Source organism: Macaca fascicularis, chromosome 7 (genome assembly GCF_037993035.2).
Source record: "Macaca fascicularis isolate 582-1 chromosome 7, T2T-MFA8v1.1".
In the NCBI taxonomy this organism is placed as follows: Eukaryota; Metazoa; Chordata; class Mammalia; order Primates; family Cercopithecidae; genus Macaca; species Macaca fascicularis.
Window position 1 is genome coordinate 30,936,084 of NC_088381.1, and position 23,962 is coordinate 30,960,045.

General features: G+C 36.2%; 1 protein-coding gene across 1 annotated transcript in view; it reads left to right on the forward strand.

Moving 5' to 3' along the window:
- The window catches only part of UNC13C (unc-13 homolog C), a 649,809-nt gene that overhangs the window by 493,939 nt on the left and 131,908 nt on the right, over window positions 1-23,962 (forward strand). The window contains exons 19-20 of the mRNA XM_015452851.3: window positions 18,334-18,460; window positions 23,799-23,895. Of these exons, the coding sequence (XP_015308337.3) occupies window positions 18,334-18,460; window positions 23,799-23,895 (224 nt within the window). The remainder of the gene's footprint in view (window positions 1-18,333; window positions 18,461-23,798; window positions 23,896-23,962) is intronic.

Below are 23,962 nucleotides of genomic sequence, written 5' to 3' on the forward strand. Positions count from 1 at the left end.
TGTCCTAGGAATCTTTTTATTCCCATAGCACATAGAACATTGATTTTCATATGATAAGCAATCAAAAATACTTGTTGAATTGAATTACATTAAAATGTAATGTAAGACTTATTCAGAGAATTTTCAGTGGAATATGGAGGAGGAAGGCATATGGAAGTGAGTTAATTCATTTAAACATGAAAGACATATTGAACATATAAAATAGCAACAGTGAGCATAGAGAAGTAAAATAAGATAGTATTTAACAATATGTGATTTGGATACAAACAGCCTGGACTTGAATAGTGCCTTTAACACTTCATAATTCTGTAATTTTTGACAAGTCATGTTTTCTCATCTGCAAAATAGTGATAATAAAAATACTTAACTTGTAAAAAAAAGTATGAATAAATAGAAAAGGAAAAAAAAAGTAAAAGTTTGTGTTCAAATAGTTCTCTGTATACATCTATTCTACTTGTCTAAAATTTAACCTAAGAAGTAAAATTTGTTAACTGACACAATGAAAAATAGATGTATGTATACAAAGAATTGATTATATAAATGTAGTATTTAAAAAATAATTAAAAGATACAAAATATTTGACTGGCATTTTTAACTTCCAGGTAAGAATTCTAATTATAAGTAAGGTTTTTTGTTTTTTTGTTTTGTTTTGGAGACGGAGTTTCGTTCTTGTTGTCCAGACTGGAGTGCAATGGTGCGATTTCAGCTCACTGCAACCTCCACCTCCCAGGTTCAAGTGATTCTCCTGCCTCAGCCTCCTGAGTATCTGGAATTACAGGCATGCACCACCATGCCCAGCTAATTTTGTATTTTTAGTAGAGACAGGGTTTCTCCATGTTGGTCAGGCTGGTCTTGAATGATAGTAAGTTTTAAGTAGGGAAAATATACCAAGGTGCTTGTGTCTTTCACATTATGTCTGTTTTGGTAAGTGTTTACCTGGACATAGTGTAATTGACTTCATGTAACTTCTATGTCCATAATTCTTTAATTATATGAAGTACATTTAATCACCAACCATTGCCTAAAGGATGAGTTTATTTTTACTAAGAAAACCTTCTATTGAACTATAGCACACATAAAGTCTGCACACCGTAGGTGTATAGCTGGATACATTTTTACACACTGAACTTAACTGTAACAGAGCCACAGAAGCACCCTTCGTGCCCCTTTCCTGTCATTGCCCAACTCCTCTCATAGAGGTGCTCACTACCTTCACTTCTAACATCATAGAATAGTTTTCACCTATTCTGAAACTTCATTTACATTAAATCATAGAGTACATTATCTTTTGTGCTGAATTTATTTTATTCAATGTTATTTCTTGTGTGAAATTTTTACACATTGTTGATTGCCATTGCTGTATTATATTTTGGTGTAGAAATACAATGCTGTGCATTTTACTGGTGAGGTATATGTGGGTAGCAGTATGGTCTAAATGTTTGTGCCCCAAAATTTATTGGTTGAAGCCTAATCACCAATGTGATGGTATTAAGAGTTGGGCCTTCTGTTAGAAAGGTGATTAGGTCATGAGGGTGCAGCCCGCGTGGATGGGGTGAGTGACCTTGCCCATTCCACTGTGTGGAGACACAGCAAGGAGGCAGCATCTATGAACCAGGAAATAGGCCCTCACTAGATACCAAATTTGACAGTTCCTTAATTTTGGACTTCCCAGTCACCAGAACTATAAGACATAAATTTCTGTTGTTTATAAGCTATGCCATTTATGATATTTTGTTATAGAAGCCCAAACTGACAAAGAAGGATAGTTTCTGATTTTAGGCTCTTATGAATAGTGCTGCTATAAACATACTTCTCTATATCTTTCAGTGAACATATCTATACCCCTATGTTCCTACCTTGTCACCCTTCTGAGTCTCTATTATCTATCATTCCACTGTCTACATCTATGTGTACACCTTTTTTAATGAGAACATGTGATATTTGTCTTCTGTGTCTGGATTTCTGCAAAAGACATAATGTCATTATTTTTATGGCCAAATAATATTCCATTGGGTATACTGCATTTTTTAATCCATCCATCCATTGATGGAAACTTATCTTGGCTATTGTTAATAGTGCTACAACAAACATGGGGGTGCAGGTATTTCTTTTATATATTGATTTGTTGATTTGCTTTTTTGGGAGGGGTGGTAAATACCCAGTAGTGGAATTGCCAGAACATATGGTAGTCTTATTTTTACTTTTTATGATAAATCTTCATACTGTTTTCCATAATGGCTATACTAATTTACATTCCTACCAAAAGTGTAAGAGTTCTCTTTTCTCTGCAGCCTCACCAGCATCTGTTATTTTTTTTCCTTCTGATAATAGCCATTCTAACTGAAGTGAGATAATATGTTATTGTGGCTTTGATTTGCATCGCCCTGATGATTCATGATGTTAAGCATTTTTTCATATACCAGTTGGACATTTGTATGTCATTTTTTGAGAAATTATTCATGTCCCTTGCCTGCTTTTTAATGTAATTGTTTGTTTTGTTTTGCTGTTTACTTGTTTGAGTTCCTTGTATATTCTGGATATTATTTCCTTGTCAGATGAGTAGTTTGCAAATATTTTCTCCCTTTCTATAGGTTGTCTCTTCACTCTGTTGATTGTTTCTTTTGCTGTGCAGAAGCTTTTCAGTTTAATATAGTCCTGGTCTTAGGCCATTTTCATTGGTGTAAGGAATACCTGAGGCTGGGTAATTTATGACTTTTTGACTTACATTTCTTCAGGCTGTACAAGAAGCATAGTGCCAGTATATGCTTCTGGTGAGGATTTCAGGAAGCTTCCACTCATAGCAGAAGAAGAAGGAGAGCAGGCATCACATGACAAGAGAGGAGAAAAGAGAGAGGGAAGGGAGGTGCCAGACACATTTTAACAATTATATATTATGGGAACTAAAAGTGAGAGTTCCCTCAATCCCACAAGAAGGACACCAAGCCATTAGTGAGAGAGAGATCCACCCCCATGACCCAAATACCTCCAATTAGGCCCTACAACATTAGAGATCAAATTTCAACACAAGATTTGGAGGGGACAAATAGCCAAACTGTATCAGTCTTATTTGTCTGTTCTTTTGTTGCCTGTGGCTTTGAGGTCTTAGCTATAAAATAGTTGCCTAGACCAGTGTTCTTAAGTGTTCACTCCGTTTTTGTAGTGTCAGTTCTGATGTTTAAGTCTTTAATATATTTTGAGTTTATTTTTGTATATAGTGAGAGACAGGGGTTTGGTTTATTCTTCCACATAGGGATATTCAGCTCTCCTGGCACCATTATTGAAGAGGGTATCTGTTCCCCAAGGTATGTTTGTGGTGCCTTTGTAAAAATTCAATTGGCTATAAATACTTGAATATATATGCTGTCTGGTACTGAAAGTGGGGATATTGAAATCCCTGACTATTATTTTATGGGGGTCTCTCTCTCTTTAGTTCTAAGAATGTTTGCTTTATATACCTGGGTGCTTTGATATTGGGTGCATATATATTTATGATGGATATATTGTCTGGCTAAATTGATCCCTTGATTATTATATAATGTTCTTTTCTTCTTTTTGTGTTTTTGATGTAAAGTGTCTTTTGTCTGCTATTAGTTATTCCTGTATGCTTTTGATTTCCATTTTTGTGGAATAATTTTTTAATTCCTTCACATTCAGTCTATATATATCTTTATAGGTGAAATAAATTTCTTTAAGCAGCATACAGTCATTTTTTTTAATCCATTTAACCTGTCTACATCTTTTAATCGGAAATTTAAAACAGTTTGCATTCCAGGTATTATTGTTAGGTGACGACTTACTCCTGTCATTCTGTTGTTTTCTGATTGTTTCATATATCGATTTTTCTATATGTATCTTTTACTGTTTGCCTTTACAATTTGGTGGGTTTTCATTGTGATAATGTTGGGTTCCTTTTAATTTTTTTTTTTTTTCTGTTTGCACTCAACTAGTAAGTTTTATACTTTTTTGTTTTCATTATGGTAGATATCATCTTTGCACTTCCAAATGGAGGGATTCCTTAAGCATTTCTTGTAAGGCCTGTGTAGTGGTGATGAATTCCTTCTGTTTTTGTTTGGGAAAGAATTTACTTGCATTTCAGTTTTGAACAGTAGCTTTCCTGGGTATAGTATTCTTCCTTGGCGGTTTTTGTTGTTGTTTGTTCATTTTTCTTTCGCACTTGGGATATTTCATCCTGTTCTCTCCCGGCCTGAAAGCTTTCCACTGAGAAGATACTGTTGGTTTTAATGGAGACTCCCTTATATGTGAGTTGACTTTTTCCTTACTGTTTGTAGAATTATTTCCTTGTATTTGACTTTTGGCAGTTTGATGATAACACTTCTTGGAGGAAACTTTTGGATTGAATCTGTTGGAAGACCTGTGAGCTTCCTGTATTTGAATGTCCACATTTATTGTAAGACTTGAGAAGTCTTCATTTAGCTCTGCTGTGGTCTTTATTATTTCTTTATTATTTAAGCGATTATATTTAAAAATATAATTTTTTTATTCCATTGGCTTTCTCCTCACCCTCTGGGACAATGTTTTGTCACTTTATAATATTTCATGTGTTACATAGGCTTTGTTAATTTTTTTACTCTTTTTTCTTTTTTTTTTAAATTTTGTGTGACTGGGTTATCTCAAAAGACCTGTCTTCAGGTTGATAAGTTATTCGTTCTGCTTGACCTTATCTATTGTTGAAGTTCTCAATTATGTTTTTTCATTCATTAAATATTTAGTTCCATCATTTTTTCTTTATAATGATATTTATCTCTTTGTTGAATTTCCTATTCAGATTATGAATTGTTTTTCTAATTCATTCGTATTGTTATCTGTGTTCTCTTGTGCTGTGTTTCTTTAATATTACCATTTTTAATTAAATTATAAGTATTTCATATATTTCCTTTTCTATGAAATCTGTTACTAGAGAATTATTGTGTTGCTTTGCAGGTGTCATATTTTCTTGCTTTCTCTTATTTCTTGGGTTCTTGCATTTACTATTTGCACATCTGATGTAACAGTCACTTTTTCTGATTTTATGAATTAGCTTTCATATGGAAAGGCTTTTTCCTATAGTCACATGTAAGGAAATCAGATTAGCAGCAGAGGGGGATGTCAGCAGGGCTTCAGGGATCTGTAGATGCAGCAGCTTTAGGGTCTCAGGGTACAATGTATTCTCATGAGGGCTTGGCTCGCAAAACCTATGTAACTATAGTATTGGTTGGGTAGGATGCTTTGGCTTTGTTTCCGGCAGGGCGCAGTAGTGTGTTCTCTGTATCATTCCATTGGCTGTAATCAGTGTCATTAATGTATTGGAGTTCCTCTGTGGTTTAAGCTGCAGTTATTAGTGGAGGCTATGGCAATGCATTGCTGGGGATGGGATGCTAGGCATGCTGGTCCTCAGGTGCCAGTGGTGGTGGCGTCAGTATGCATAACATTGGCAGTGGCAGTAGTGGTGGTGGGTCAACCCTCAGGCCCATGAATGATGTGTGCTGGAGCCAGTAGTGGCAGTGCAGGACTGGGCAGGCCAGTCCCTGGCCCCTGAGAAACACACTTGGGTGCAGACTGTAAGAAAGGAATTGGCCTTTCCTAATGCTCCTGGATGCTCCTGGATGACATGCACATGCTACAGTAGTGGGGGTCAGGATGAGTTGATCAGGGTCTTAGAAGGTGTGTGTGTGTGTATACCTGCAGCGGACAGGTGGGGTGGATCAGTCCCCAGGGTCCAGGATGATACATGCAGGTACTGGTTGCAGCAGCAGTGGCTTTCAGGGCACAATATAGTCTGGTGAGGCTGGGCTCTCAAAATAGCACAATGCTGCAGCTGCTTAGGTTTTGGGTGGTTTATGGGGCAGGGATGGGCCTATCTTTGGGTCCCTGCATGGTGTGTGCAAGCACCAGTGGTAGCAAGCAGGACACATCAATCCTTAGAATCCAGAGGACATGAAGAGTTGCTGCATCTGTGGTGGGTAGAGCAGCCCTGTCCTGTCCCCGATGGTGCATGGGGATGCCAGCAGTGGCAGGCAGGATGGACCAATCCCCAGGCCTCCAGTTGACCTGTGTGGGTATCGGCAGTGGTGGTGATGTGCGGGACAAGGTCCCAGGATGGCGTGTGGACGGGCCGATAACCAAGGCCCTTGAAGGCACTTGCAGGTGCGTGGCAGTATTGCTCCTGCTGGGGGCAGGGTTGCTCTCCATGGCAGTGGCCCTAGGCAGGTGGCTCTCAAGCCCTGGGGAATGTACACTTTGGCTCAGTTTTTCTTGTGGCAGCCTCTCTGGAGTGCTGTACCACATGTTCCCTGGGGTATAAGGCACTGCATGGGCTAGAGTAGTGGAAACTCAGCTGCACTGCTGGGTCCAGCTAATGTCATGATACTGCAGTCCTCCTCGGGAAGGACATAGCGGGATGTCAGCAGAGCTTCAGTGATGGAGATGGAGGAGCTTTTAGCTCTCAGGGCACAGTGTACTCTAGTGAGGGCTGGGCTCTAAATATAGCACAATATTGCTGCTGTTTGGGTCTTGGAGGGGTTACAGGACCCAGCGTGAACTCCTTCTTTGAATTAATCCCATCAAGTGAACTCGCAGCAGCTCCTATTCCAGTCTTAGGGCCTGTGAGAGCCAAAGGGTTCTCCTGTGTTAGGACTGTAGGAGCGGGCAGTGGGAATTTAAACCACTGGGGATCTTTTGTTCACCTTTTTCCCACGATGGGAAGTTCCTTCTGGCTCTGAGCTGATCCTGAGGGGCCAGCTACTTCACTTCTCTCTCCTTCCTCGCTCAGAGGTTCTCTGTCTCTTCTCTGCTGAATTCCACTGTTCTCTCCCAGACGCTGTATTCCACAGATGGTTACCTACTTGGTGTTTAGGTCTCTCTGTGTGGAGGAGGCAAGTGCCAGGTACCTCTAGTTGACCCATCTTAAAGTCTCTTGCTCATTAAAAATTTTGATATATATTACCAATTTTTCCCTAATGAGAAAAGCAGTGTATATTTTACTATTTGTCAGTCTGACAAATATCTCATTAAATTGTCATTTCTTTAAATATGAGCATAGTTATACATTTTTCACATGTCTAAAGGCCATTGTAAATGATAATTTCTTATCCTCTTTTTAATGAACTAGTTTATTAATATTAATTTATAAAAATCATTTGAATATTAAGAAAATGTAACTATTTGTCAGAAGCACTCTAAACATTTAGGTAGCTTTTAACATCCAATTTAAATTTTACAGTGAATATTAATTTTCTAGTATAGTGAATACTAGGGCTGCAACTCTGTCATAATTTGTAATCTTATTCTGTAAGTGTCTTTCCTTCTTGTAACTTTGTTTTCCTATTTCATAGAAAATAAGACATCATCTTACCACTTTTCCCACTTTTAAATTAAATTTGTCTTCTGCTCTTCAGCTGGTTTTTCAGAGATCTGTCTTAACCTTGGTGACAGTGTCAATCAACATATGCCACCCAGGTCACCTGCATTATATTCATCTGAATTCTTATATTCACCTGAATGCTTATTCCAGACTTACCGAATCTCTGAGAGTAGGAGTCAGGAATCTGCATTTTAACAAGCTCAGACTAAAGTTTGTGAACTCCTGCTCTAAATAATCTAGATGATGCAATTTTTCTTTGTTTTTAATTTCTTTTCATGAGAATTAGCCTATTTTCTTTTTTTTTTTTTTTTTTTTTTTGAGACGGAGTTTCACTCTGTCACCAGGCTGGAGTGCAGTGGTGGGATCACAGCTCACTGCAACCTCCGCCTCCCAGGTTCAAGCGATTCTCCTGCCTCAGCCTCCCGAGTAGCTGGGATTACAGGTGCACACCACCATGCCCAGCTAATTTTTGCATTTTTAGTAGACACGGGATTTCACCCTGTCTACCTCAGCTTCCCAAAGTGCTGGGATTACGGCGTGAGCCACCACACCTGGCCCTGTTTTCTTCACATTATTTATTTTCTGTCTTTGCCATTGCATAGGATGTTAAGGTTATTTTAATTGTGAGGAACACTCTCCCTACAATGCAAAATGCCACTGGCATTTCTTTGTCTCCCTCTCACCTTTTTGCATACCTTTTACCAACAGAAACACCCATATTCACAGAACATACACACAGATACACACACACAGTACATACACACACACATGCACGCTCACACACTTCCTGGCTAGTTATCTTCTGGAAGTGGTCTTCCATACCTTTCATACATTGAATTATTTGTTGCAGGGTTGGGAAGGATTATGAATCAGAACTCTGGCTTCCCTGAAAAACAAAACAAAACAAAAAAACAGCATCTAGGAAGCTGATGATTAGCTACACAGTTTTCTCATTCATACTTGGCAAGCAACTGGAGGTGAGGAAGAGATGAACAGCAAGAGTCAGGATTGTAATGTGAGACAGTGCTCTTAGGTGCTCGAACACGTCTGAGTGGGTCATTGTATTGCAGTTTTATAGATCCAGTTGTTTTGAAAATTTCCCCTAGGTTCTAGCCATGGTTATTGATCAGTTTTACTTTTTAGTGAGCATGTAAGTATTCATGATTTTCTGTGTCCACTTATGCATTTTCAGTGTAAAACTGAGACATGATACATTAGGAACTCCTATCCAGATGTTATTTTAAAACCATGAGCTGAAATTGAACATGTCAGAACTGAAATAGGCATACAGAGAAAGGAAACTTAGACTTACTAAAGAAATATATTATCAATAAAGTAAGTAAATAACTATTCCCACCAATAATAAATTTTAAATTAATCAAATATTTAGGATGTTTTAATTCCCGTCAAAATATAAACTAAGTGAACATGTTTTCACTTTATCTTTATGACCTATTGGTTGGGCCCATCTTCTTGGTAAATAATAAGGAGGTGAAGGCAAACTCAGAAAAGCTAAGGAAAAAATAGCTTAGTTGAAATCTACCAAAAAGAGAAATTCCTACTGTTTGTTTTTGTATGCTGTAAATAATTGATAGAAATCAATTTCCTCCCCCCTGCCACAAAAAGATCTCAATTACAGGTTACATTTCAATAAGTAATGAGAAAATGTACCATAAATTTCAAGAGGTAAAATCCACAAAGATTTGAGTCTTTTAATAAAAAACTGTAAGTAATGATTTTGTAATTAAAGTTATAAGATTCTGAGACATACTTGAAACTGATTATTTATGAGTAGTTATTTTGAATTATTATGGATGAAATTGTTTTTGTTTTATCAACAATTCTTAGCAACAAAATTTTCTGACACATTCAGGGCCTTTTATTTTAATACAGGAAAAAAAAAAATGAGTAAGATGAAGCAGTGACTTTTCTCCATTGGAAGCTATAAACCAGCAAAGTTGTAGGCCAAGTCCAATGTTGATTAGTCTGATTGATGATCCACTCCATTCCCGGTAAGATCCAGAAGAAAATGAAGAAAGGAAAATAGCAAATAAACTGCATGCAGTCTTTACATTCTTTTATCCATTTATCTATTCAACTATTCATCCATTTATGGTTCTAAGCAACAAGGTTGTGCAGGGATACAAAATTTCAATAAGTTACCATTTTTGGTCTCAGGTTATTTAGGAAGCAAAGAGGTGAGAGGTAAGGCTATGTAGTGGAAAGACACAGAACCAAGATTAGACTTCATGCCTCACCACTTCTACCACAGTCATCACTGCTACCACCCAAGTGTCCAAGTCGCTTGTTCGCCTGCAGTAGCCTTCTGCATATCCTTCTGCCTCCACTTTCTCATCCCTGTCATCTATTCACCAGATAGCAATCAAAGTTATGTTTTATAAATGTAAATTAGACCAAAATCATGCAGTTTTATTCCATAACTCTTAGAGGAAAATGTCTCAGTCATGGGTTACAAGATCCTATGTGACCTAGTCCGGTTTTCTCTCTGAACCCAGATCTCAACACTCCCTGAACTCACTTTGCTTCAGTCACACTGGCCTCCTTGCATCTCTTTGAGCTTGTCAAGCACACTTTTTGGCTTGAGGGCCACTTCACTGTCTGTATCCTCCACCAGGAATGCTCTTCCAGAAGACAGCTCTGTGGTTTGCTTTTTGACTTCATTCAGTTCTGCTCTCTTGTCATCTCATGAACCACCTTCCGTGAGCGCCCTATCAAAAGAATGGACTCTAGGTCCACTTCCTCCCTTTCTTTCCAGAACACGTACCTCACATTATACTTCACATTATGTTGAATGTCATTTATTGTCTGCCACTTCTCACTATATTATAAGCTCCATGATGGCAGGGACACGGTGTCTTTTTCTTTGCTGTATTTCCTGTATAGAAAATATTACCTGATGGCTGGGCACGGTGGCTCATGCCCGTAATCCCAGCATTTTGGGAGGCTGAGGTGGGCGGATCACCTGAGGTTAGGAGTTCGAGACCAGCCTGGTGAAACCCCGTCTCTATTAAAACACACACACACACACACACACACACACACACACACACACACACACACACACACACAAAATATCTGGGTGTGGTGGCAGGCGCTTGTAATCCTAGCTGCTCCAGAGGCGGAGGCAGGAGAATTGCTTGAACCCCTGGGAGGTAGAGGCTGCAGTGAGCCAATATCATGCCACTGCACTCCAGCGTCCAGTCAAGGCAACAGAGCGAGACTTCGTCTCAAAAAAAAAAAAAAAAAAGAAAGAAAGAAAGAAAAGAAAAATGAAAATAGTACCTGCTTCATAGTAGAATAGTCAATAAATATATGTTGTATAAAAGAATGAAATCCACATTTTAGTCCTCAGTTCTAATTCTCACAGATATACTTTGTACTATATTTATTTCTAGGATTATGGGTCAATATGCAAAGTAAGTGAAATTTATTTTTTTTTAATACACTTGGTCAATGATTTGTCAATTAATGCCAAGAGCTTCTTTGGATGCCTATCTTTTATCATGATCCAGCCTGCTGGCTGTCTCTTTTTAAAAAATACCTTTTCCCTTTCCAGCCCATTCTTTTTCTTTATAACTATCCATCTCTATTTCCAACATCAGATTATGTGGATCTACCTTTATACTGCTTCCTAATTTTTCAGGTCTATGGCTTGGACAAGTCATGCAGCATTCTTTCAAGTTGTATCATGGAACGACTCTTCCTCTAAACATACCAGCATGGCTTTAGATCCAGACCAGAACTAGATATAAGCCAGAATTCAAGTAGGTCAATCAGAGAGTATATCTACGAGGAATGTCCAACCAGAGCATACCTCATAGATCTAGGCCAGAATTATAAGTAGATCAATCAGAGAGTGTATCTGTGAGGTATATCCAACCTCACATCACTCCTGGTTTAACGAACCCAGGGATCCTGGATTCATTCCGGGTTTCTGCTGAGGAATTGTTTGTAACTATGAGCAAAACTACCAACTGCTACTTCTCTCAAGAATAAAACTTCCTCTGGCATGAGTTTCAGTGGTCATAAAGTAAGGCAATATTTCATTAATTTTCTTTGCTTTTTTCCTGGTATTTTGCTAAGATTTGATATCAGAAATGTGTCATGAAAGAAACTTCTATATCTTTTTTCTTATCCTACAAAAATTGACTATATTTTTTCCTCCAAAGTCATTGATTCTTAAGAAAGTTTATTATCATAATGACCGGGCACAGTGGCTCACACTTGTAATCCCAGCACTTTGAGAGGCTAAGGCGGGTGGATTACTTGAGGTCAGGAGTTTGGGACCAGTCTGGCCAACATGATGAAACACCATCTCTACTAGAAATACAAAAGTTAGCCGGGTGTGGTGACACTCACCTGTAATCTCAATTACTTGGTAGGCTGAGGTAGGATAATTGCTTGAACTCAGGAGGTGGAAGTTTCCGTGAGCTGAGATTGTGCCACTGTACTCCAGCCTGGACAACAGAGCAAGACTCCATTTTTTTTTGAAAAAAAAAAAAAAAAAAGAGAGAGAGAAAAGAAATTTGATTACCATAATTTACAATTGTGACTAATCTTTCCGTTTTGCCTATTTTCCTCTCTAGAGAATTCACATTGGTCTAGATGATCTTTTCTGACATATTATGTATACTCATTTATTTTTTTCATTTTTATTACTCTAACCTTTAACCTTGTTAACACTGTAGCTTACTTTTGGCAGCCAGGATTTTGATGATTTCTTGCCTCCAAAGATCTCCCAACATTATAAGATCTTTATAAACCTTCTCTAAAATAGAAAATGGTAACTCATCCTACCTTATTTTTTTAACTTCTAATTACATGGCTTACCATTCTTAGCATATAAAACAGAACCCATGATCCCATCTAAATATTTTTAATATGAAGTTATAATTACCTTGGAAATGCCTATGTGTGTTTTGTATCTATAATCGTCTGTCATAGTTTAGAACCAAAGTTTCTTGGTGATAAAATTTTTTGTTTGTAAGCACACAATAGCTAGTAAAACATCATTTATACAGGTTTTTTATTTCATGTTGTTTCCAGACCGTTTATATTACCACCCATTAGAGCTAGAGCAGGCATGGAGAGGGATGATTAAAATAGTCTTAATGAAATTATATGTTACACACTATAGGGTAAAGCAGTGTTTATGCAATAAAATGATGTCACAAAGTAAGGACTGAAAAACGACACTCTGATGATAGCAGCAAATTTTCCTTTGGCATGAGAATGGGTCAAGAATATACCATTCCTATTGTGTAAACCAAAACATAATTGTACATTTCTGCATTACACAGAATAAAACCCATGAATAAACACTTTCTGGAGAAAATATATTATTTTCAAGTGAGTGCTGGTAAGCACCATTTAAAGGAAAATAGTCACATTCTTCCAAATTGCCAAGCTTTTTCCTTGTACAGTTTTAATGAACCATTTTTATTCTGGTAGTACAATATTCATATTTCTCATTGAAATTCAAAGATTAAATTTTGTACAAAATTATCCTGCAGCTTGGAAAACTAATTAAATGTTTTATTTTGTAAATGTAATGAGCTAGTGAAATCTTTGCTGCCAAAATTAAAAATGTAGGAGGATTGATGGCTAAATAAATTCTGAGAGTCATTCACATCATATGAGATTGATGCCATTTTGTCAACGCAGTCTACCACTAAGCAGAAGATAATTCGAGTAGAAATGAAGGTAATTTGAGGTATATTTTTGAATTTATATGACGATATCTTACATTGATTATTTGGTAGGCATTAGTTAGGATATAATTGTAGTTTATTTTAAATATCTCTCGTATGATATGTGAGTACCCATTATGGAAGGAATGTATGAACACGTAAGAAAAATAGGCGCTTGGATTTTGGAACAACAACAGCTCACTTTTTATAGAATCATTTAAGAGTCATTAACTACCCAGAATGTAACTGAGAGACCACGAATATGAAACAAGGATGACAGGAAGGTAAAATATTTATTAGACTATCCACAAAGCCTATGTAGTTGACTTCTATGATTACTCCCCATTCAAAGCCTATATACTTTTATCTCGACATGAACTTAACAAATTTGATTAACTGGTTTTCTGTGCAGTGGTGCATCAATTCACAGTGGAGTCAGCTAGAGTTACACTGATACAGTTCCAACAAGGCAAGGAGACAGCCTCAATGTATATGGGTATATATACATCTACATGTATGTATACAAGAAGAAAGAGGAAGGAAATTAGAAAGCAGAGCACTATGGAGGGTAATTAATAAGTGGGTCTTAAGCTTGGAAAATCTTGTTGTGATGTAGCAGAGCCCCAGATTCAATCATACAGCAAGGAAATCTAGAAAATGTAGTCTGGTTGTGTGCCTGAGAGGAAAAGGACATAGTCTGATAACCAGTTAGTTAAACCTGCCACAAATACTGGGGTTCTTGATGATTTCTGTATTACAAGTCACTGCAAACAAACAAACAAACAAAATCTTACATTTAGTATTTGCCACTTGGGGCAAACATCACAGGTAGATCTCATTATATAGAATCATATCATTTCTTTTCATTTTTGTTTGTACTGTCCTCGAGATTAACCTATATCACCAATTAACTCAATATATTGAAAATCTTTTATTATATCAGTTGAAGTGCATAATGCATCAAAGAACCCAATTACTCTTTTGTTGAACTGGCAGAATAGGCAAACAGATACTGATCTCCCCTGTTTCTGTCCACGGAGAACAATAAATATCAGCTGGTAGTGCATGAGAGAAACAGCATAAATGGATAAAGATTAATTCCCATGGGTTTAGAAGCAACTTTGTAAGGAGGAAATGATTAGTCATTTTTCTAATATATTTTCCCAGCAAAGAGGCTGGTAAGACCCTGATACTTAGAGTATCATAGCTGGTACACTCTTAGGAACTAGAATGAGTAGTCTCTAGATAAGAATAAAACCAGTTTTAATTCTTTAGAAAGATTAAGGTATCTTTCCTATCTCCTTTCCCATATCCATCCTCAACAGGGAGACTTGTGAAGTGAAGAAGTGGTCTGCCTATGTGTGGCTGCAATAAAGTAGACAGAAGTGTTTCTTTTGTGGGAACAACAGGAATGAAGAGACTGTAGGAATGTAGGGAGTTTGCAGAGTCCAGAAGGATGAATTGGAGGAGATCTGTAAGTTCTGAGCAGAGCAGTCAAATAAGGAGGAAGAAACAACTTCTATGGTTATGGAGAATTGAAGTACAGATGGGTTAAGCAAATAAACTGAAGGTCTTGTCTGAAAAACTGACCAGAATGCGGCCTACTGCTGGCTTTTACCTGCTGTCCAAAGTATAGAGCCTACTGCATTGCAAGGGACAGGGATTGGGAAACTTTTTTTTTTTTTTAATGGCACGGCATAAATTCAATATTCACTCAAACTTACTGCCAAAATATTTAAAAACATGAGTAGAGAGAAAGGAAAAAGCTCAGGGTTTTCATTGGAAACATAGTTACATAATTTCACAGACATGCACACGTCTTAAATAGTATCCCATTTAAGTAAGGAAAAATGTCTTGTTTTATGTAATGTTTCTTTTGACATAAATTCCTCTCTCCCACTAAATACCACTATCAGCAGATCATTTCATTGTTAACTTGCTCACTTAAAGCACAAAGCAGAGAGCTAAATTCATCTTCTCCAAGAGACCACAACATCCTGTACCTGTAGAAAATCATGGCACTTGCCATAATGTATGGAATTGAAAGTGAACATATCACCCTTTCCTCCGTAAGCTCCATCCACTTCAGATCAATGTGTCCATATTTATATTTCCAATGCCTTACATGCAACCTAGAGCAAGATACACACCCAGTAAACATTTTTTGGTAGTTAATGAAACTGAGTTGCCTTTTTGTTTAGCATCTGTTCATGTGCAAATACTCTTGGAAAAAATAACACATTAATTCAGGCTCCTTCCTAACATTTGCAGAGGCAAGAGCATCGATGAAGGTCCACATACCATAGACCTAAATAGTTACATTTTATAAATCTAACTAATAAACTGTTAAATAAAACATATCCTAACTTCCTACCTAAAAGAAAACCCTTCATATCAACATGATAAAAATTGTATGTAATAGCAGTTATATTTTAAGATGCTAAAAGCTGGAAAAATGCAAAAGTTAAAATGTAATTATCAATATGCATATTTGAGTGTTATGCTTAGATTGGTAATATTTTTGTTTTTAAGTAAATGTATGCATAAATCAGTATATTTTTTTCAGAAAATATACTTTCTCACCTTTATTTTAGCAAAATCACTAATTTGTTCTTATAATAAAAATTTTCAGATATTTTACATTTGGCTTAATGTGGTGCCAAACAATGCCTTTCCTAAGTCACATGATATCTGCTTGTTTCCACTATTTTCTCTTTTTAAAATTAAAGCACACCTTCACTTTGAAATGTTTTCTCTTTTTTCTTTTCAACCTTTACTTTTTCTAAATTCTACCTATGTATTTTCTTTTTCTACCAAATCATAGTTTACACACCTTGTTAATATTTAAAGGATTAAAAAATAAAAGGTTGCTGTATTCAAAATATACGTTTAAGTCTACAATTTATACAAAGGTTCAATTTAAACTTTCAAATACAAAAATTAAAACAAAATGATTTCTCTGTGTTCTCAGATACAGTTTATATATAGTTTTCAGAAAGTTTTTTCTAAAGTACTCAAAATATTTATTTAAATGAAAACAAAATACAAATTATAAATATTAGATACAAATTTCTATGGTAAATCATTTGAATACAGTTAAAATTTAGTTAAGCCTCATGTATCTAGATTTTAAAAATAAAATAAAACTATTGACAATTTTAACATTAAATGGCCATCTAGTTGGCAAAGAAGTATCAGGCTTCATGTATATTAACATAGAAATTTACATACACAAATTTAAACATCATATGAATTATTTAATATTTAACATAGTTCTCGACCATTATGTGCACTTTTTTAAATTAATGGTACTGCAGAGATTTATGATTATCTTCAGATGCATACAGTGGAACCAAAGGAAAGTAAGCAATGGGTGCTTGTTAATGATGCTTGATTATGCAATAATCTACTGCATTTCTGCTCTCCAAGGGAAGAATTTGGCAAGTTAATTAGTTTGCCCCTTCTCTTACCTAAGTGCTTCCAGAGCACAAATTTCTCCCCACACTCTAAAGCAGTATCTTCCTATTGTCAGCAGTGGTACAACCTGCAACCCTTGGTAGCATTTGGACACTGTCACCTTTTGTTTCTAGGACACAGGAGGCAAAATGGTCCAAAATGTTTCTCTGGGTCTTAGAGGACATGAATCATAAGAGCAGGTGGTGTTACTCACAAGAGGAAATGCTTAGTATTCTGGCTTGTTCTGTGCCAGTGCCAAGTGTAAGATCCCAAGTGATAGAGGAGCCCAAGAGCTATTTAATGATGAGTCTATATTTGTGATAAGTTGAACCTTCTAAATTCATCAGTCCCAAAGAAAAGGTCTCCTTTGGTCTGGGTTTCAGGGTAGTGTTGTGTTAAATTTGTACCTGAGTTTATCAAGTAAATGTTTTCTCTTAAAGAGCACAGGGATACTAGACATCTGAAGAGGAGGTTAGGGGAGAGCTTATACTGAATGGTGAAAAGAGTGAAATGAATTTGGAGGGAGCTAAGGCAAAATATCATCTTGACTAAGATTTTGTTTGGGAGTTTGGCCTAGAAGTATTAGTTTATTACTCTTGTTTCTATGTGAGTACATGTCTTTATGTTCCCCTCCCTCCCTCCCTACCTGTCTCCCTCTCTCCTTCTCTCTCTCTCTCTCTCTCTCTCTGTCTCTCTCTCTCTCCCCCTCTCTCTCTGCTCTACAACTTGTCTTGAATTAATCCTTGTTCAGATAATTTGAAAAGGTTGACCTGGGGTTGAGTTCTCTCCTACGTTCACTATTGGGATTTCAGTCCCTCATATCGGGTTTTGAAAAGCAGGGATGCCTTTAATTTGTTTATAACAATCTAATTGCTTTAGATAGTGTTTTAAGAATTTAGCTCAGAATGTAAAGTGTAGGATGTTTCTGCTATAAATCAAAGTCCTTGGGAGACTCACAGACCTCAAGCACAATTTCTCAGAGGGCACATTCAACCTGGATATAGCTAGGTATATTTTGGGTTTCATTGTGTTTATAGTTGTAGCGAAAATTGGCCAAATATTATTAAGGAGGGAAAAATAGCATAAACATGCTCAGTAACATTATTTGTCTGTATTCCCCAGCACTGTATGTCCAGGTCACAATAGCTTAACAACTGTGTTAAGCTATATTTTTTGAGCAAGAGAGAAAAAAATGCCACATAATAGGAAATCCTGCTAAAAATGTATCAGAAAAGCCAAAGGGTGCAAGATAATTTTAAGTAAACCTACAGAATGAAGAAGAAATCATATGCCTCATAAGTTAGAGATATTTTGTCTCCTTTTCAACTATTTTAATGCTTTGGGAGTAAATAACTAGGCCAGAAATGTGATCTACTCACCTCATATCTCTATTATTAATTAATCAATGATTATAGCTCCTGACTCATGTTTTATGCATGCTTAGAATTTTAATTCTCTCTGTCACTTTGCATCAAGCTAAAAGCAGTGAAAATATGAAAATTTGCAGATAGAGAAATTTTAGTATGCTATTACTCTGTAACTACATCAGACTTTTCACATTTTTTAGTAACATGGATTAGAACATTGAAGTTATTTCGCATTACTGCTTGACCTAGTCTATGTGGGACTTATAATTATTTCTTCATTTTGTAAAATTTTAGGTCTGCTTTCAGCAATTCATTATACCTTTACATCTAATATACTGTTTTCTTCCTTTTAGAAATTCTATTAATAAAAATAGATTGGAACATAGCAGCATTGTTGGCAAACCAAGCTTTATTAAATATTTGATTTTATCTGTTATAGAACATGAAAATCAGCGGTTATGCAAGAGCACTGATTATATGAACTTGCATTTCAAAGTTAAATGGTTTTATAATGAATATGTGCGTGAACTTCCCGCCTTCAAGGATGCTGTTCCTGAATACTCCTTGTAAGTAGCGATTTTCACACACACACCCTCAGATCTAATTCACAGCCCTGTAAAATTACACCTGAATTGTGCAGCACTAAAATCTCTTCACATAATCTTCATTGGAATGAAGAAATTTCTGTTATGAAGTTAACATTACAGGATTTGCGTGTCTTTGGGAACTATATTTAATTAAATTGTGTTGCATATTTCAAATATGCCCTATCTGGATATTCGACTCAAAGACAAAAAAAATACATAATAAGACATGGCTCACGTGATAAAATGAATGATTTTCTGTAAAAGTACCAGAACACAGATTTTTTTAGGGGAAAGTATGGTGCTTGTATATTGACCGATATATTCACATTTTCCTTTTTATTCAAACTTGTAACTGTCTTAGGAATTCATATTTCTAAAATAGAAATAGTGGTTTAACAGGGAACTTTTTCATCAATATGCCTCTTTCAAACACATTTATAATCACACAAGGACTCATGTAATATTCTGCATTTGGTATGTATTAGAATTCTATTTTATTCTAATGAAGAGGTCTTCCCTATGCCAGGTACTTGCCAAGTGCTGTAGAGCAATAGAAAAGAAGCTAAAGACCCTACCCTGAAAGGAACTTATACTCTAGGAGATTCTGATAAGCTCAAAGATCATGATAAAGCAAGGCAGAATGAAATGTGTGCTAATTTAAGGAGCATAAGCAAAGTGCAATAGGGTTTCGCAGAAGAGAGAAATTACCTCTGTTTGGGGAACTCCACACAATATTCATGGATGGGATAGCATTAGATGTAGACTTTATAAAATTTACCAGGTTACAGAAAGGAAAGGGAGAAAAAGCATTAAGATGAAAATGAAAGTTATGAGCATAATTATGGAGGCAAGAATATATGAACTATCTATCATCCATAGGAAGTGAGGCATATTTCTATTTCTATAAAATTAGTACAAAGTAATGTTTTTAAAAATAATGTAGGAAAAGTAGTTTTGAGCCAGATTGTTATAAATAAATATTGTGAAGCTTGTACCACATTCATCAGGCATTGTGGGAGTTGGAAGAGACAAGGAATGGGGGGCAGAGAAGAGATTTATAAGGTAATGAATGATTTAGAGGTGAAGTTAGAATAGCTCTTTAACACAACTTTTCCCATACAAAGTATATAAGAAGTAGTGGGACAGTGGGATAACTTAAAAATGCTATGCTATTGGGTATAGGGTGTTGTGGAGATTTTGGTCAAAAGATACAACATTTTAGTTAAGTAGGAGGAATGAGTTCAAGAGATCTATTATGCAACATGGTGACTATAATTAGTGTATTGTATTCTGAAAAGTTGCTAAGAGAACATATTTTGCATGTTCTCACCATAAAAATGGTAAGTATGTGAAGAAATACATTTTTTCATTATTTCAATTTAGCCATTCCACAATGTGTACGTATTTCAAAACAACGTGTTATACTCAGTAAATACATACAACTTATTTTGTCAAATAAAACATACTTAAATACAGTAAAAATTATAGTCTTCATGTTAAATAAAGGCTATACTGATAATGTAGAGTGATTGCAGTACGTATGCAAAGGATGAAGACATGGGAGAGAAACTTTGAAGACAGAATTCACAGAATTTGTCAATTAAAGAATATGGGGTTCAAAGAAAGAGGAAAGGTGAAGATTCCTTAAAGAACTAAAGGTAGATCTACCATTTAGTCCAGCAATCCCACTTCTGGGTATCTACCCAGAGGAAAAGAAGTCATATACCAAAAAAGATCTTTGCACATGCATGTTTATAACAGCACAATTCACCATTTCAAAAATATAGAACCAGCCCAAATGCCCATCAATCAACAAGTGGATAAAGAAATTGTGGTGTCTGTGTGTGTGTATATATATATACACACCATGGAATACTACTCAGCCATAAAAAGGAATGAAATAATGACATTCACAGCAACCTGAATGGAATTGGAGACCATTATTGTAAGTGAAGTAACTCAGGAATGGAAAACCAAACATTGTATGTTTTCACTCTAAGTGGGAGCTGAGCTATGAGGAAGCAAAGGCATAAGAATAATACAATGGACTTTGAGGACTTAGGGGAAAGGGCGGGAGGGGGGTGAGGGATAAAAGACTACACATTGGGTATAGCAAACACTGCTGAGATGATGGGTGCATCAAAATCTCAGAAATAACCACTAAAGAACTTATTCATGTAACCAAACACCACATGTTCCCCTCAAAACCTATTGAAATGAAAGAAAAAAAGAAAACAAGAAAGAGGAAAGAGTTAAGCATGAGGTCTGTATGCCTAAGTTGTTGGTAGTATCATTGATAAGGAATAGGAAAGTAAAACAGAGGAGCTATTTTCCAGACACTTCTGCTTCTGGCTCTGTCTAGACACTCTACACTAAACTAAAATCAGATTAATATGTTCCCTGATGGCCAAAAATAAAAAGGTAAAAAAAATCAAACAGCATCAGAAAGACAACAGAGGCAACCAGGACTTGAGAATCTAAGATCCCTGAGAAAAGAGAAATGCACTAAGATGAGTCCTGTATTTTGTTGCATCTTCTCTCCCATGTTCTTCACCCCTATATATCTGCCAGTTTGCAACACAGGGCTTGCAGAGTAAACAGCCAACAGTAGCCCAGAGTTTACAGCTGTCTTCCTGGACTGGAGAAACAATATGGGTGATGGTGCTATGAAGGCTGCTTGGGTTTGTGAGACCAAGATCCCAGAGAAAAGGAAACCACAGAGATATGAGCACAACATTCCACAGGCAGTTCCCACTGAAGGCATTTTCTGATGCCTAATTTGCCTACGTGTTGAGATTGGGGCAGAAAAAAAATCAAGTAGAAAGTGGGCACTAAGAGATTTGGAACTAAGTAGATACGTTAGCAGTCTCATAGTGCGGAAGGGACAAATGTTAGAGGTCAAGGCTGGTCGCCTTTGTGCCTACTTACAGTAACAGCCTCTCCTGTTGTAGCAGTAACCACCATCTGATGCCTAATAGCATAGGTTAGTTTTATAGATTTTTATACTTTATATAAATGGAATCATACATTGTGTACAAAAAATAAGAAAGAAGGAACATTATAAACACTCCAGGCTTTCAGGTGAGACCCTTGAAGGTCTCTGCCCTAGAAATAACGGCAAAGTGGAAAGAGATCAATCTAAAACGCAACACTGTCTAGATCAAAGGTCCACAATTTTTCATGGGCAATATATAATATTCATCAAAAAATTAAAGGCTACCAGACAACAGGACTAAATGACGATCTGGAGATTATGCTTCTTCAGCAATGAATTGAAAACTCAGACCCCCCCCCCAAAAAAAAACAGTAAGAACAAAAAAGTTTGAGAAATATGAATAAAACATTTAGCAATATCTAATAAAAACATTTAGCAATATCTATCTGTCTATATTTCTATATATATATCTGATCAGCCAGAGTTTCCATAATTTTTCATTGACAATGCTTACACACAAAAAATCCGTATAAAATGTATAAACAAAAATGATAAAATACATATTGTTATTAGGTACACACGGTACATTTACTAATACATGTTAAGGGGGGAAATCATGTATTATATATTCCTGACACTGTAGAATTAAGACAAAAATCAACTCCAAAAAGATAATTAGATAACTAAATACAGAAAATCAGCAGAATATTCTAAATGCTCATGAGTAAAGAAAGAAATCATGGTTAAAAAAAATACAAAATATTTTGAATTCAGTGCTAATAAAATATGGCACATCCAGTTTTGTAGAATGCAGCTAAAACAGGAAGTAGATGAAAATTCAAAACGTTTTTGAAGTAGAATTTTAAAAGTGTGGTCTATTTAAAACTTTATTAAAGTTCTGTATTATAGCCACAATTGGAAAATTATATATAAATTATACCATTTAAATAACATTAAAATCACCAGAAATAAATGTGATGAATGGCATACAAGCCATCTTTTCAAGCAACTATAAAATATTATGAGAGAAATTTAAGATGAACTAAATGAAATATGTAACATTCCTAAAAAGATGCATTATTATAAAGATAGTAATTTATAAAGATAGTAATTCCCCACATGGACCTACAGTTTCAATGCAACCCTATGCACATTTCAAGAGATATTTTTGTGCAAATTGACAAGATTTTTAAAATGCACGTAGAAATGCAAAGTGCTTAAAAATACAAAGGCAATCTACAAACTGGTGAACTACATTATTGGTTATCTAATAAGATAGAGTTCTTAAGAGAGTGTCATGTTAATGCATTTCTCAGTCCGTTCTCACACTGCTATAAGAAATACCTGAGTCTAGGTAAAAAAATAAAAATAAAAATTAATAGGTTTAATTGGCTCACAGTTCTGCAGGCTGTACAAGAAGCATAGTGGCTTCTGCTTCTGGGAAGCTCCCAGAAAGCTGTCAATCATGGCAGAAGGCAAAGGGGGAGTGGGGCATCTCACATTGGGAGAGCAGGAGCAAGAGAGAGTGAGGCGGGATGTGCTGCACAGTTTTAAATAACCAGATCTCATGAGAACTCAAACACTATCACAAGAAGAGCACCAAGGGGATAGTTCTAAACTATTCATAAAAACTCCACCTGCATGATCAAACCACCTCCTACCAGGCCCCACCTTCAACATTGAGGACTACAATTTGACATGAGATTTTGTGGGGACACAGATCCAAACCATATCAGTACATAACAAATGAACCAAGGGAACAAAATAGTCCAGAGGCCAATTCACGTGTATGGCATTACCTGATTTACATCAAAGATGCAAATTCAATGCAGTGGGGGAATAAATGGTGCTCTAAATAAATGGTGCTAGATCAACTGAGCATACATACAGAAAAAAGAATTTATGCTCAGAATGGAGAAAAAATATCTTAAACAATTTCCAAAAATCAATTGTCCATAGATTATAAATGATAACTAAGAAGTCCGAGGTAAGCACCCAGGATCAGTTACAGATTAATGTGAATGGGTAGAAGCTCAATGGCAAAGAATTAAAAAATTAATAAATGGGTTGATAGGGAAGAGAGCACACAAGGTCTACATTTTACAAGAGTCTGACTTTTGAAGGGAATTACAGAGTAGCTGTTGGAAACTAAGCATATTTGAGACAGCATGGGAAGAACCAAACTGGGTAGAGGTTGGAGGTAAAGAGGAGGAGATTGATTTAATGGAGAACAGGTAAAGGTCTCTAAGACCTTTACTGCAAGAGAGAATGAAAGGAGATTGTTGATTCTGAATTACTCTCATATACAAAAAGAGCAGCATTCCTGTTAATTATATGCAAATGATGTCCTTTGTGGTAGGTAACATTATTAATTTGTTACAGGTGGTTTGAACCTTTTGTCATGCAGTGGCTAGATGAAAACGAAGATGTGTCGATGGAATTCCTTCATGGAGCATTGGGAAGAGACAAAAAAGATGGAGTGAGTTTAAATCACCTTCAGAATGTTCATTGCCATGATTCAGTCACATTGCTTACTTTTAACCTAA